The sequence below is a fragment of the Eschscholzia californica genome, unplaced genomic scaffold, assembly GCF_041429995.1.
Source record: "Eschscholzia californica isolate CP2 unplaced genomic scaffold, dmEscCali1.0.p SCAF_4, whole genome shotgun sequence".
Classification (NCBI taxonomy): Eukaryota; Viridiplantae; Streptophyta; class Magnoliopsida; order Ranunculales; family Papaveraceae; genus Eschscholzia; species Eschscholzia californica.
Window position 1 is genome coordinate 35,539,012 of NW_028238461.1, and position 15,576 is coordinate 35,554,587.

The following is a 15,576-nucleotide window of genomic DNA, read 5'->3' on the forward strand; positions in this document are numbered from 1 at the left end:
CTAGTATTCATATTAAAGTGGGGGTCAACGTCAAAATCTCCCTTTATAATAAGGTGAGGAGCTTAGAAGGCCGTCCTTAATAAGTCTCTAAATCATTTGTTATTTTGATTACTCTCAGGAAAAAAGAATGAGACTGCAATCATTGTTTTCCGCCGTTGCTTTGAGAAGAGCAAACATTGTCAAGGTGGACGGTTATCACAACTCACACATTTGTTTGTCCATCGGAGAATTAATTGACCGTTGCATTATAACAAAGTAATTTTGGTAACAAAATCAACCATAGTCCAAGCTTGTAAAAGAAAAAAACAGTTTAGACTAAAGGGGAAAATTGACCACTTTATTGTTAGCATTAAGATTGATTTGGTAGAGTAAACTGGATTATGTTGTTTTTCCTTTCATTTATAGGTCTTCTTTTGTTTTTCAAAAGAAAAATCTCCAAAATGTATTCCCAGCTCTTCTTTTCATTTATAGGTCTTCTTTCATAAGTGATCTTCTAGCTTATCTTCCTTTGATTGGCACTATTGCTGGAAATGAGAACCACGCTATCAACGAGAATCAGTTTCTGGCTTTCAAATATTACATGCACCCTACTAAACTCTATGTCTCTATCAACCATCATGCATTCTGTTACCTCCCATCGTCCATTATCATGCATGTCATTGATTTGAGGAAATTTGTGGCATGATGAATTTTTACAATATTTTTAGTGAGATCTGAAGACTCGGGCTATTCGTTTTCTCTTTGAAAGGGAAAGTGTAGCCATGCTTGTATGTCGGACAACTTCATTTCGCCTATTCACAATTTTTTTTTTGTGAAGCGGGGAAGTTTTACCCAAACATCATTAAATAATGAATGGCTGGCGGATTTTAAAAGATAAAAGATTAAGAGAAACTAGAAAAGAAACTAATTGCTCAAGTGTTGGTTTTTCATCTAAATCGTGCATCTGATACGTCTCACTGGATGACCAGATGTCTCGTACTGATTTTGGGTCCGTTCAAGCCAGACATATATAGAGTAGTTGATTTTCGATTATGAAGTTCTTAAAACTTCATTAAACAAAACATTGAAGAAACTCAAAACTGAACAGAGAAGAACGTACCAACAATTTCAAGAAAAAAAATTTAAATTAAATTTCAATTAAGTCACATTAACCAAATTACAAACAAGTGCATACAACAATTCTCTTTAAACTCATCTACTTCGGTACCCTGTACTAATAATACACTTGAACCCAAATAAGAAGAAATCAACAACAACAAAAATTTAGATATAGATGAACCCTACTGAACTTGATCAAGTTTTGATTCATAAATAAACGATTTAGAGATATCGAAACAGACAAGAAAGAATATAAATTAGAAGATCGATACCAGATTTACCTAATAAAGTGGCAGAAATACGAGAAGAGAATAATTGTTAGGATCAAGGGAACTGGAACGATCCTCCGATTTGTGTACTACCAGCTGGGGGTTTAATAGCAACCCAAAGAAGAGAAATGGTGATAGCAATGAGACCTGACCAGACAAAAACGATAGTCGGTGTTCTTCCTCTTCTTCCCATTAGACCTTTAGCAAACGGGTAAAGATGAGCTAAAACCCAGAAACTGAAGAACACTCCTCCGATAAGTTTACTCCATTGTGGTATAACACTGTAAATAGTCCTACTGAATCCAACAGCGATTGCTATCAAGTTTGTCATCATGATAACAATAGGTGGTATCATCAGAGAAGTCCATTTTACGAGGTAAAGATCGGCAAATTCATCATCAAGATCATCTCCTGCAGATTTTGATGTTAAAGTGAAAGAAATTTCGATTCCTGCAATTACCTTGAGTAAACCTTGAATAACAGCAGCAAGATGAGCACTGGTACCACCGATTAACCAGAACTGTTCATTTCTCCACCATTCTTCGAGCTCGATTCCTGACCATTTAATTTCGAGGACAGCAAGCATGGCAAGTGTTGTGGTGATTATGAGAAGATAACTGAGGAAACTAACACTAAGTGTCTGAACAATGAATTGACCAGAGAAAAGAGATAAAGCTGGTAAGAAACAGTAAACGATGAGGAAGATTGAAGTGAATGGGTAAATTCCGACATTAAGATACGCAATTCTCTGTAGAAATTTCATCTTTGGGCTGGCAAGGAAAGCGTTGTTACGTGAGAAGAAGATTTCGACGGAACCAGTAGCCCATCGGAGGACTTGATGAAGCCTATCTGTAAGATTAATCGGGGCTGTCCCACGGAAAGCGTCACGTTTTGTAACACAATAAACTGATTTCCATCCTCTGTTATGCATTCGGTATCCTGTTACGACATCTTCTGTAACGGACCCATAAATCCAACCAACCCGTTGCCCCCATTCTGTTTTATCTTCATACCAACACGAAATGACGCTTATCGCTTCTGCAACTGTTGATGCATCGAGAAGTTCTCTAGGAATTGTAAGAGCACCAGGGGGACGTCCATTTTTCACTGCCGGGTGATCAGCAAGTGGTCGGCCTTGGAATTCAGCAACTGGTATTGAATCAAGAAGGAAACTTGAATTGCCAAACCTTTTTGGTAGAAGCGAGAGACTGATATCGATATCCTCATCATCACCCATTCGAAGGGCTCGGTTCTCTTCAGGGGTGGAGGCAAGGGACTGGCGTTTTTTACGGGAACAGCACCAGTCGAAACAACTTGTTGTACGCTCCTTCGATCGAGGTGGGTCAAATCCGTAGAGAGCAATTCTTCGGAAAAGACAACCAGTTCCGACATAAACTGGACCTTGGAGGCCATCTAGGGCGCGCATATTAACATCAAAGAAAACTGTGTTGTGATTAGCATATCGATCGGATGGGTCAATACCCTCAAACCTTTGAGGGAACTGAACATAGCAGATTCTGTCTCCACCACGGTCCATCATGAAGCACATTCCTTCTTTTATTGCTTGAGAGTAGTATATATAATGATCACAGTCGAGATTGAGGATGAACGGCCCATTGGACATGATGGCAGAGGCTCGGACCAGGGCATTCATGGCACCGGCCTTCTTGTTGTGATCATAACCAGGACGTTTCTCACGAGAGACATAGACTAACAACGGAAGACGGATATCAACATCAGTCACATCAATGATAGATTCATCAGAAGTTCCTTGTAGTGGTTCATCGCTGGGTGGCTTCAACATTACCTGTAGTTGAGTTAACAACATTAGCTACCATTTTACAGCTAGAGGAATTTTCCAAACCATTACGAAAAAGAATGACAAATTTCAAGTATTACTTCGGTTTATTGTATTTCAAGTTTTAGCAAAAAAAGCAAATAATGTCTTTTTAAAAATATATATTCATTTTCAAAATAAAATAATATCGTACGAAAAACAATTCATGTATATTTACCCTACTTCGAAAAATACAACGAGTCTAATTAGAAATTACCTGTATGATTCCTGCATGATCACCCTTAGAGTGCTCAGGTCCAGACACCATCCAAGTTCCAGGCCAGTGGGTTCCATCAGCCATCCAAGTAGCTTTTTTAACCTTCACAGTTTCCACAGGCTCATCATCATTCCTATTCTGTCTCTGGAGCTTCATGGCTTTGATTTCCTCCCTAGCATGATATGCATCAGACCGGCGACGAATAGATTCAGGCAGGCCATTGATCCTGACCTTGAACTCATCATACTCACGCTTTATCCTTCTACGGTCCTTGACAAAATCGGGGCGTACCTTGTTCTTGTAAGGATCTCTCTTCAAATTAAAATAAGAATCTGGATTCCTAGGCTCAATGTTATGTTTGCGGCAGAACGGTACCCATACATTGGCAAAACTTGCAGCTTCTGCCATAGCCTCAAAGGTTAATAAGGCACCTCCATCATCAGATACATAACAAGCAAGCTTTTCAACAGGGTAATCAGTAGCAAGGATAGATAAGATTGTGTTTGCAGTGACAAGAGGAGGTTCTTTCTCTGGATCAGCAGTAGAAACAAAGATATCTACACCTGGGAGATCAGACTTTCCAGTAGGATTGTTGAGGCTTGGAGTTTCAAATTTGTCTTTCAAGACGGCGAGATCAGTAGCACGGTTAATTGGACAGAGCTTAGGAAGCTGGTCGAGCAACCAGGAGAAGGCGAACCATAGTTCACACACCACAGACATTCCCCATAACCAGATGGCGTCCTCATTTTTGTGTACAACTCTCCACATTAAGAACAAAGTGAGGACGACTATCCGAACAGCGATTAGTAGCCTGTTATATACACAATCAATCAAAGGGTGTGACCAAAAGGCATAGTGATTTCTAATAAATGAAAAAGTAAGCGACAAAAACCCTATCAGAACTTGCAGTAAGTTATGGTTCTTCGCTCCAGAATAAGACAATCCATTTATGACATTCAAAAAAGATGCGCATACAACTTTCGAAACATGTTCTTGTCATGGGGACATGTCTATAAGGGATCCGGAAATCCGAATAATATTAACTCAAGTTTTGAACAAATAATATTAGCTCATATCATACTTTAGAGTTTAGACATTATTAATCAAGATTCCGGACTATAACAGAAACTCCAATTAGAATTCATTTATTTTAATTATGTAAAACAGAATCAATGAAATGAAACAAGACCAATATTATGAAAGTGGAGATGGTAAGATCACTCATTACTGATGAAAAAAATAACCATGCAACAACTCATGCTAGAAATTCCATTAATTATCAACTTTTTCCACACGTTATGAGTGGTCAAGAAGTCCATATGTAATCATGTTTGGGGCCACTCACTTGGATCTCGGTAGATAACTGAGTGACATATTGGGAGCAGAACTGAATCGTTTCTCTAATCACTATGTCGACCTCTTCAGATTCTACATACATAAGAAACTTAGCAAGATCTATATTCAATCTTTTGAAACAAACGATTAAAAGGAAATGAGATTTTTGTAAACGTTAATATAATTAACCTAACGTGCTATCCCTAGATAAGCTTTCTCGATAAAAACCCCTAAAGAAATGTAAGGACCCAAAAGAAAAATGCTATAATTGTCATTACAATTATGCTTCCCTTTGACTCCCTTTTCTATATGTTATCTACGTACAAAGATTTTCATCATGAAATACAACATGATGAAACAAGAAGAATGGATAAATTCCAGTACTTGGACGCTGGATGGATCTAAAACAATCTTAACAATACAATCAAGTCTAATAAGCTAACTTAAACTAAACAAATGACAAAGCAAAAGTAAAATCATCATCAATTGGGAGTATGATTATACCTATAAGGACTGATAATAGCAGCAGGAATTTTCAGTTTTCGAGTAAGCGGCCTCCATGGTTTATTAGCAAGTTCAGAAGGCTCATGGATACCATCATCGTCCTTCCCCGAATATCCCTCATCCTTCGGCCATATAGCATTTCCATACCCATAAGTTCCCTTAGTTTCGAACAACCATCGATTATGATCGAAATCTCCAGTCTGGCTTCTCATCAACACAGACTTAGTTGACTTCATTAATGACAACCTCCTCTCCATCTTCGACATTCCACCAGTTCCCGGTGGTGGTAACGGAAGTGGGCGTGAAGCATCCATAGCCAATTCATCCATATCAGTGTTCTTGTAAGGTTCCTTACAACCAGGACAAATTGCATTTCCAGTCTTAACAGCATCTATGTAACAATCCCTACAGATCTTGAAATCACATTCACAAGGAAGGATATCCAATCCACGTTCATCGCTCATTACTTTTCCATCACAACCAGGAATTGCACAAGAAGATCCTTTAGCACCAGCCATCTGTGGATGATTAGCTTCAGATTCAATCACCTTATCCATTAGATGAGCTCGAGTAACACTGTTGAATCCGCCAGTGAAAATCGAATTTGAAACATACTGTTCTTCCACCTTCTGTGAAATAGATGGATCCATCGGCTGGTTATCAGGAGTAGGAGGAATATGAACTGTATAGTTCAAAAACTCTCCACTTCCGATCTCACTATCTAGATCATCTCTTGAGTAATTAACATATCTTCCTGATGAAGTCCTCCGACCAAAAGTCACCGTCGGAGGTTGTTTATTACCATTATTACTGTTCAAATGCTGTGATTCATGAAAATCAGATGACGAAGATATCGAAGATCTGCTTGCTTTAAATGATTTTGAAGCCATTCCGGTAATCAAAACCTGAGAAATCTCTCAGTTGAGAGTAAATCCAGTAAGAAAATCAACTTCTTAAGCACCAGCTCAATCTAAAAAAGAAAACTATTTTCTCAGACAGTTTAGATCTTAGTAGCTCAAGAAATTTCTAGATTTAACAAATTTCCTTACTTCTAACAAGAATCATCAGCTAACAAATATACTTGAAAAGAACAAACTGAAGCTGAGTTGAAGAACTACTTACAAATTGGAAACACACAAGATGATGATGATGATCTGAAGTAGTTCAAAATAAGTAAAAAGTGATTCAACTTTCCATAAGATTGAAGATCCAGTATTTTCTTCACCACTTTCAAGAAGTGTTAAAGAGATAAATCAAGGAAGAAATCTTCATTCATTCATTATCAACTAAACTTTCACATCAATGCGCCATCTTATCTTCTTCAAAATGAACAAATAAGTTCACTAGTTCTGCAATTAAAATCACTGAAAGTGTAGTCTTCTTCCTTTCTTCTTGTAAGGTTTCGGACCAGGGGAGTGAAATTAGGGCTTTTGCATTTTTCTCTCTCTAGAAAGTTGATTTCTTGACAAAAGAAAGAAGAAGGAAAATAAATCCGGATTTAGGGGGAAAAAGACGAAGGGATTTATTTGAACAGGGAAGTTGAAGAGAGAGAAAGATGAAGAAGAGCCGCGTGAAGAAGAATTGATATTTTGATGATGTGGCAAATGTGGTCTGGGGTTTGGCTGTAATAATACTAACACGCACACAGTGCTTCCCATTACCGTTGTTGGGTTCTTTGAACGTTCAAATCTGAAAGACCGGATGTCAGTCTGCCAAGGTATGAGAAGTTGAATTTTAGGGGTCAAATTTACCCTTCAAATATAGCCTTTTAAGGAAAGGCTGCTTGTAAAGCAACCGGGCCAAAAGGTTCTTAGCATCCAGAAATTTTGTTGATTCTCGAGTCAATGACTTTTGATCTGAAGTCTCTATAAGCACCGGTTTTTAATGTGAGTGACGTTCACTTTCGTTTGCTTCTTCCACCTTCTTCCAACAAAAAAGGAATCCTAATCAATTTTTCTTCCAAAACAAAATCCTAGAAAAGAGTGCAACATTCTCCAGCGACGACAACGACTCCAACACCTACCGGCAACCATTCTTTTATTCGAAACAATCAATCGGGTATTTTGTTTATCATTCAACTGTGTTACATCTCATTTGTAGCTTCTTTATATCATCTTTTCAAAAGAAATTAGGAAGTTAACCATGGAAGATGAGAGTTCTAAAATTTTTATTTCTACATCGATTCCAACTGATATAAAAAAAATAAAGATATCAAAAAATACATCGATTCCAACTCTTTCACTTATTTTTGGGCAAGGAGAAGTTTCTCATGAGGTATACAACCATTCCCCGATCCTTTTTTATGATGTTTCAATACGTGTTGTGTGAGTTTTGTTTTTAAAAAGTGAAACTTCGGTGGCGTGAACAGACTGAAACAGTCCGGGACCTTTTATACCTAAACGGATCCGATTATCCGTCTTTTTTATGAAAAAGGTCGCGGACTAGATGGTCCGCGACCTTTTATAATCTGACGGACAACGGGATCCGTCCTTGGCTGATTGGTCCTGGACTTCTTCAGTCCGTTCCATCCTGAAGATTTTTTTTCTTCACGTGATTTTTATGTTTTTTCACCTTTTGACAGATTCCGGACCTTAATATTGTTCCTATTGAAGAGGCGTACCATGTCGAAGAAGAAAATCGACGTTCAAATGATGGGTGTCAATTTATTAGTATTGATGTTGGTGAGTATTTTGTGACTGAAGATGTTTTTCAAATTAAAGAGGAGTTAATCGGTTGGGCTAAAGAAATTGGGAGAAAACATAAGTTTGTACTAGTACTGATCTCCAGGTCAGGTAATAGAAGAGGTGGAGAGAAACCCCGGTTAGAATTGTGTTGCGAAAGAAGTGGAGTATTCCGTTTACATGAGAAGAAGGATTTGGTTCCAAAATCCCATCAACCACCTATAAAGAAAAGAAAATCGAGCACCAAAAAATGTCAATGTCCGTTCAAGCTCAAAGGAATACCAGGGGTTAATGACACGTGGAAAGTGACAGTTGTGTCTGGAATCCATAACCACGAGTTAGCTGAAAGTCTTCTAGGTCATGCGTATGTGAATAGGTTGAAACCCGATGAAAAAGCTGGTGTGAAACATCTATTAGAAATTGGTTCGAAGCCAGCTTAAATTCTTTCTCGAATTCATGATCAATTCAAGGATAACACATCAACGTTGAAAACCATTTACAATGCACGTACGAACATACGTATGGAAAACACAAGAAGGAAGGAGCCCGATGCAACAACTCATTAAGTTGTTGGTGGAACACCATTACGTCTACCATTTTTCAAAGAACGAAGACATTGATGAGGTAACAAATCTATTTTGGGCACATCCTGATTGTATTTTATTGTTACAAAGTTTCCATACCGTGTTAATGCTCGATTGTACGAATAAAACCAACCGATTTAACAAGCCATTGCTTGAGATTGTCGGGGTAACTTCTACGTTGAAATCCTTCACCGCGGCATTTACATTTATGGATGGGGAGACAACAAATCAGTACACATGGGCCCTTAATCGTTTGAGGATGTTGTTTCCTCCTAACTCAATGGAAATCGTGTTTATTACCGATCGTGAACTTGCACTAATTAATGCCATTGGTGAAGTCTTTCCAAATGCTCAAAGGTTACTATGTACTTTCCACATCGACAAGTGTGTGGTAGCGAAAGTTAAAAGTCATTTCAAACAAGAACAATTCAATGTTTTTATGACAATGTTTCGAGCTATCATGTATGCTGGGACTGAAAGTGGTTATAATGAGGCGGTGGAAACTTTTGTGAAGTTTTGGTCAGATACACATCATAAAGATGTTAGTTATGTTCAAGATACCTGGTTGTGATTAAAAGAGAGATTTGTGACTGCATGGACTAACGAGGTTATACACATGAGAAATTTATGCATATCATGACGTAAACCGAGATATCTATGTAGCTCCGAAGGTAACTATGTTACGTGCTGGGAATTTATGCATATCATGACGGAAACTGAGACATGTGAAATTATAGCACCTTTTAAGCAACAGTCGTATTAAGGTGAAGGAAGGGCATCAAACCAAGTTTTTGAAAGAGCTACATGGTTATGTCTCGCACGCGACATTAGATCTTATGGTGGATGAGATTGACCGTGCAAATGGGATTGATATTAACGTTCAAAATTGCGGATGTGTTCTAAGGTATGTCTATGGTCTCCCTTGTGCTCATGAGATGGTATCTTTGATGAATCAAGATAAGGTATGTCCAAAGGACATCATTCACCCTCAGTGGACCAAGCTATCGATTAACCCGACTCCGCCGATTCATAATGATCTCGACATATCACATGAGATGAAGCACCTTTATTTAATGTGGGATAAATCGAGTGATCCTGAGAGGTCCGCAATACTTGAGAAATTGAGGGAAATTTCTTTTCCAATCATCACAAACTTGTGTGAGCTATTGCAACAAATAAAGACTAAAGGGGCTCCGAAATAAAGAAGAATGAGCAAAAAAGAAAAACAAGCTGCAAAATCTACTAAGAGGAACCCATCTGCTTTCAAATATGCAAAGTGTGTTGATGAATGTGTTCCCTCAACTCCGACAGTACGTAAAGTTAAAAAAGAAACCAAAGCACCGAAAGCAACCATATCCAATTTTGAAAGACCAAAGGACAGATTCTGTTAGTTATGCATCCATTCGTGGATGACATTATAGATGTGTCAGGTGATGGTCATTGTGGGTTTCATGCCGTTGGTAAAGGACTTGGGTTTTCATTAGAAGATGGTTGGAAACAAGTTCGCTAAAATGTCATAAAAGAACTTGAGGTACGTAATGCACTCTACAAAGAGATTTTTGGACCAAGAGATTACACTCGGACATTAAGTGTCGCGAACAACTTTAATTTTACATGTCCGGATGAATGGTTCTACAATCACCCGTACACTAGTATAGTTGTGGCGAGTAGCTGCAATTGCATATTAGTTCATTTGTCTTACGGTTGTTCGACAACTTTCTTACCCTTACTCAGTTGTCCATCTTCTGAGGGTTATAAAATTGCATGAATTACATATAGTGGTGGTCACTTTATGTGCGTTAAACTCGCAAAAGAATCTATGCTCCCTCCTATTGCACCGCAGTGGTCTAGGTATGTATCGCTAGATGCAACGGGTTGGCTTAAACTTGTTAGAGATAGAATCGAGGATGGAGAGAAATTTTACTCTCATGATAAATCGAATGAGCCAAGTAGTAGTGTGATAAATTTAAGTGATGATTAAGGTGTACTGAAATACTGGGTTACAAACTTTTTGATTTAATATATGAATAAATTTAGATGATTAAATGTCTTCGTTATTTAACTTTTTTTTAGGTTGAAAATCGAAGAGAAACAGAAAAATAGAAATATCTTACAGGTCACGAATCCCTGAATCCGTTATTTTTTACACAGTTACGGATCCAGAGATCCGTCAATTTCTAACAGGAACCCCTGTTTGAAAGGAAGGGATCTCTGTATCCGTGCCATGTGCCAGTGTGACGGATCCAGAAATCCGTTACTTTCTAATAGGGGTTACTGTTTTCCTTGTAGAAAGTGACGGATCTCTGGATCCGTTCCTTGAAACAGTGTGACGGATCTAGAGGTCCGGGACCTGAGAAAGGAAGGCACGTATCAGCTCATCCGTGCGGCGTTTTTTTTAAACCTTGGTACTTAAGGTCGCGTTTTCTAAACCTTCCATTCGGCAGATCTTAGAGTCATTACAGTTCGATAGATATTAAAACTTGTTAAAACAAGAGTAACGATGTTCAAACATCGATCAAAATGTACGATACACATTGTTCACAAAAGAAGTTAAAAAAAAGTAACCGTTGTTCACAAGAGAAATTCAAAATAACGAGACTACACTTCAGATTCTAAACCATACTATATTACTTCATTCCTTTTGTGATTTCCTCGATTTCTTCACCGTAGTTTTTCTAGACGATCTTCTTGGTTTGAGTTCTGGTTGAGGTTGATGAGGACATTCGGGAAGTGGCATTTCAGCCCTCGCATTAGTTAGGATTTCAAGCCCTAACGGTACGTCAGACACTTGAATCACTACAATGGCACGATAAATATCATCTCTCTAAAAAAAAAACAATGGGTTAATAACAAATTGGGTAACAAAATATAGCTACAAATTCAAAAGTAAAAAAAAAAATGATTAATCGAATACTCACGTAGTACGATACCGAACCTAAGTACTGTTCTGGTCTATTGGATTTGTACAAAGCTGGGTTTTGTACAAACGGGTGAGATACTCTCTTGAACCAATTGTTATACTGAGCGCTTGCCTCCCACGGAACCAAAGATACCTCCTTCGGTCTATCATTCATGTTTAGTAGGTGATCTTCTCAACGGCTCCAATAAGAAGCCATATTACTTAGAATCTCTGTCCTTCGACACTTTTTTTGGTTGAATCGGTTCTTTAGGGATGACTTGAACCAATCCAAGTTGCCTTAACACCCTATCAGGGTGATAGGGCTCGGCAATATCGTTAACCGCGATGCAACCAGTGTAAAAAGAGTATTCAGGAAGTGGTAGTGCAACGCAGACAATAAGGGATGATATGGGTCCCAAATGACCTACATGATACAGACGTTTAACGAGTGATTCCTATAACATATGTCAGGTTTTACAGAACACAAAAAAATTAATAAATAAAATACATACATCTCTCTTGGTCAGACCGTCTAATTGTTCACGAGTGCTTCCTAGAGCACATGCCTTGCTGCCTTTCAAGATGTGTTCATCCTAGGGGCGGGAATCGGACGGGTTCGGACGGGCTCGGGCAACTATGAGTCGGGCTCGGGCGGATCGGGCTCGGATAAGCCGAGCCCGCGATAGGGAGTCGGGCGGATCGGGCCGGACATAAATCAACATACTAGAGCCCGTAGCCCGTCCGAGCCCGGCTGCCCGAGCGGGTTCAACCGGACTCGGGCTGGACGGGCTCGGGTAATTTGACTTAAAAAATATTAAAAAAAACAATTTATTTTATGTAAAAAAAAATAATTAATTAAAATAACACCAATAGTGGATCCTGTATGGCTTTTAGGGTTTGTGTATAACTTTTAGGGTTTTTATATAAAAAAACAAATAATTTGACATAAGAAATCAATAAACCTAATAGAACACTCAGATTGTAAATAAGCAATAACTGAATAACCAGTAAACCCTTCTTCCAAAATAAACAGTAAACCCTATTCTTCCAATACAAAGATTACCAAACAATCAATAAGTAAATCATATTTTTCCAGATACATCAATAACAAAGATCTACAAAGATACATCAATAACCAAGATAACCAAAGATTCAAAAAATTTGTTACAACATCATCAGATCTATAAAAATCACTACACACCATTTCCAGATCTATAACAACAATACATCACATTTAAATAACAACAAACCTATTCTTCGAGGTACAACATCATCAGATCCATTATAAAACATTAAAAATCAAAAAAAGAAACAAACTAATTACATAATAACTAATTTCTAAGATGACTTTGAAGCTTAAAGAATCCTCCATTTATAACTTAGAAAAATCATTTGTAGACTATGGAGAAGGAGAGTACTTGAACATATTAGCTTTAGGATCTACAAGATTTGGTCAAAGTGTTCATGAAGGAGAGAGAGAGGGGCAGAGAAAGAGGCGGAGAGAGAGGGGCAGAGAGAGAGAGGCGGAGAGAGAGAGGTAGAGAGAGAGAGGGTTAGGGTTCTGTTTAATGACCTATTTATAGGGTTCAAAGGGTGTTTAGATCCAACGGCTGAGGTCTCTCAACCGTTGGATCTAAACAATCACGCGGATAGGGTCGTAGGGTAATAGGGTTGCCGGGTTTATTTTTTAATCGGGCTCTTTCTCGGGCTCGGGTAGTGGGCGGACACTATAGGGCGGGTAGCGGACGGGCTTTTCGGGCGGACTTCATCGGGCTCGCGTAACGGACGGGTATAACGGGCCGGGACTCGGATTTGAGGTTATGTCCGAGTCCCGGCCCAATAAGCCCGATTCATCGGGCCGGGTTAGCCCGGATCGGTTTGGCTACGGGCAGCGGGCTCTAACGGTCCGGGCCGAATGGGCCGGACCCCGGGGTCTCGGACCGTTTTCCCAGCCCTAGTTCCTCCCATCTATACATCCGTGGCACGTTAGATGTAGGATCATATTTTGGGTTGGGAACAGACACCTCAAGGTTGAAGTGTTCATCGATCCACGCCTACCAATGTAATGTTAAATACACATTTATTATTCGCTACTCTAACATAATAAATAAATAATTGAGAGACAAAATAAATATGAAATTACCTGAAATAAAGTAAGATAACCAACCAATTGGTTTCCTCCCCTCGAAGAAAAACCAATCTGCCGATAAAGATAAGCAAGCACCGATGTTCCCCACGAGTAAGTCGAAATATCATCTAAGTTCTTCAGATAACGTAGATAGACAATAGGAACCTTAGTTGCACTCTTATCAGCAAAAAAGATACAAGAGGTATGCCCGTGCAGTAGCATTTTTGACAAGGTCAGTGTCATCCTCTTTCGACCCCCTGCATTGCTGCCTCAACCACTTAAGCTCCACAGACTTATATTTACCTAAGTGCAGTTTTTACACCTTTGTAATCTAATTGTAAATAATGAGAGACTAGTAATGCATATGGATCTTTTGTATCATCGTCATCGTCATCATCATCATCGTTCGCATCTTCATCATCCGCCTTGGACAGAAAAACGTGTAGACCTTCAATTGGAAGACCACATATGCGATGCACATCCTCTAACGTGATCGTCATCTCCCTGAACGGCATGTGGAAAGTATTTGTGTCCTCGTACCACCGCTCTATAAATGCCGGGAGTAGAACACGATCTAGCTTGATGTATGAATATTTGTGATGTGGGCCAATCTCGTGTTCCAGACTCTCTCTCGAACACTTTGACACTCAATTTCGAGGTCCCACTCATTCTTCTTCTCCAAAACAATACCCACAACTACGACACACGCATGGTTGTGTAACTTCAGCACCGGCCTCTCCTGAAAATAAAAAAGATATTATTTTAGATTCATGATTAACAAAATTCTTATCATAACTACTAAAATTAGAAAATAATATTTTCTTACTGGTTTGTTCCAAATCGTATAAGCAACACGATTCTAAAAACAAGGTAGAAGCGTACGATCGATCGGACCTCCAGAGTACGGGTCTGAAAATGAAGATGACCCTCCTACTTCTGTTTCTGTTGTCTCTGTTTGGTTCTCATCTCCTTGCGTTCGTTATTGCTTACGTGGTGCCATAATAACTTTCGAATAATATGCGGGATACGTGATGCACAAACGATAAATAATCAAATATGCTTTCCTACTCTAAATACATCATAAACGAATGTCCGTGTAATTATATAAATTTAAATTCTAATATAGGCACCTATCACTACAAAAAGGTCATTCAAATAATGGAGAAAAAATGATGAGAAACATAAAGAAAGAAGAATAAGAAAGATTCAAAAAAAAAACCTAGGTCCCACATCAGGAAATCCGGGACCTTTGAGTCCGTCATGGATTACCCTTTCTGTGACGGACTGGAATAGCAGTCCGTTTAATTTTGTTAGGTAGCGGATCATCTGATCCGTGACCAGGAAGACTCGGACGGACTGGTCCAGTCCGTCCGATTCGTTCCAGCAGCCATTATGCATCTAGGGCAATCTCATAGGGCATCAAATATTCACACAAATGGCTCTAAATATGTTCGAAATTATATAATACAACATTCTAAACATGTTAGAACACACTATTAACACCCCCAATCAATCAAACAACAAATTTATTCCAAAAAATTAGAAAAAGTTTGGGTTTTTTAACCAACCTTGAAGGAGCAATTGTAGCTTGATTTCAACTTCGTCTCCACCAAATGATGCTTGATTCTAACACTTAGAGAGACAAATAACTTAATCTCAGCAAAATTTGAGGGAGATTCGTGAGATTATGAGCAATTTTGTGAGGGTAGAGTTCCATTTTTTCAAAGCATAGAGAGAGAAAGTTTCAAATCCCCAATTCTGGTTGGATTGTATGGGAGATGGATGGAGGGGTTAGAGTTAACAGAGAAAGACCAGTGCCTACATAGTTGGTTGGTGCTAATAGAGATAAGAGCGGTTGGGCCTGGTGCTAACAGAGATGGATGCTAACAGCTGTTTGGCCCGGTGCCTTTAGAAGCACCCTTAAGGAAATTTGGTGGATATTCAAATATAGGCTAACAAATGGTAGCGCGCATATATTCGATAATGCGGAGATTCCAAATTTGATCTAATGGATATTCAAATAT

The 15,576-nt window shown here is 38.8% G+C and overlaps 1 protein-coding gene across 3 annotated transcripts; it reads right to left on the minus strand.

Annotated features, from left to right (window-relative positions):
• Positions 1-1,105: 1,105 nt before the first annotated feature.
• Positions 1,106-7,003, minus strand: LOC147544334 (cellulose synthase-like protein D3). Of its 3 annotated transcripts, none has more exons than XM_086638221.1 (4): positions 6,383-7,003; positions 5,261-6,165; positions 3,422-4,232; positions 1,106-3,174 (listed from the first exon to the last, which is right to left on the minus strand). In XM_086638221.1, the coding sequence occupies exons 2-4, from the start codon at positions 6,148-6,150 to the stop codon at positions 1,423-1,425; spliced, it is 3,453 nt and encodes a 1,150-aa protein (XP_086494347.1). In that variant the 5' UTR covers positions 6,151-6,165; positions 6,383-7,003; the 3' UTR covers positions 1,106-1,422. The 3 variants fall into 3 exon arrangements, with proteins under 3 accessions (XP_086494347.1, XP_086494346.1, XP_086494348.1); XM_086638220.1 differs by having other exon boundaries at positions 5,261-6,230; positions 6,383-6,996; XM_086638222.1 differs by having other exon boundaries at positions 5,261-6,243; positions 6,383-6,981.
• Positions 7,004-15,576: the final 8,573 nt, after the last annotated feature.

Bases quoted from the DNA above. Each gene is read 5' to 3' on its own strand.
- LOC147544334 (XM_086638221.1), bottom strand. From the start codon at position 6,150: ATGGCTTCAAAATCATTTAAAGCAAGCAGATCTTCGATATCTTCGTCA. The intron at 4,233-5,260 runs GTATAATCATAC...TGTATATAACAG, and splicing joins GCTATTATCAGTCCTTATAG to GCTACTAATCGCTGTTCGGA. The intron at 3,175-3,421 runs GTAATTTCTAAT...ACTCAACTACAG, and splicing joins ATCATGCAGGAATCATACAG to GTAATGTTGAAGCCACCCAG.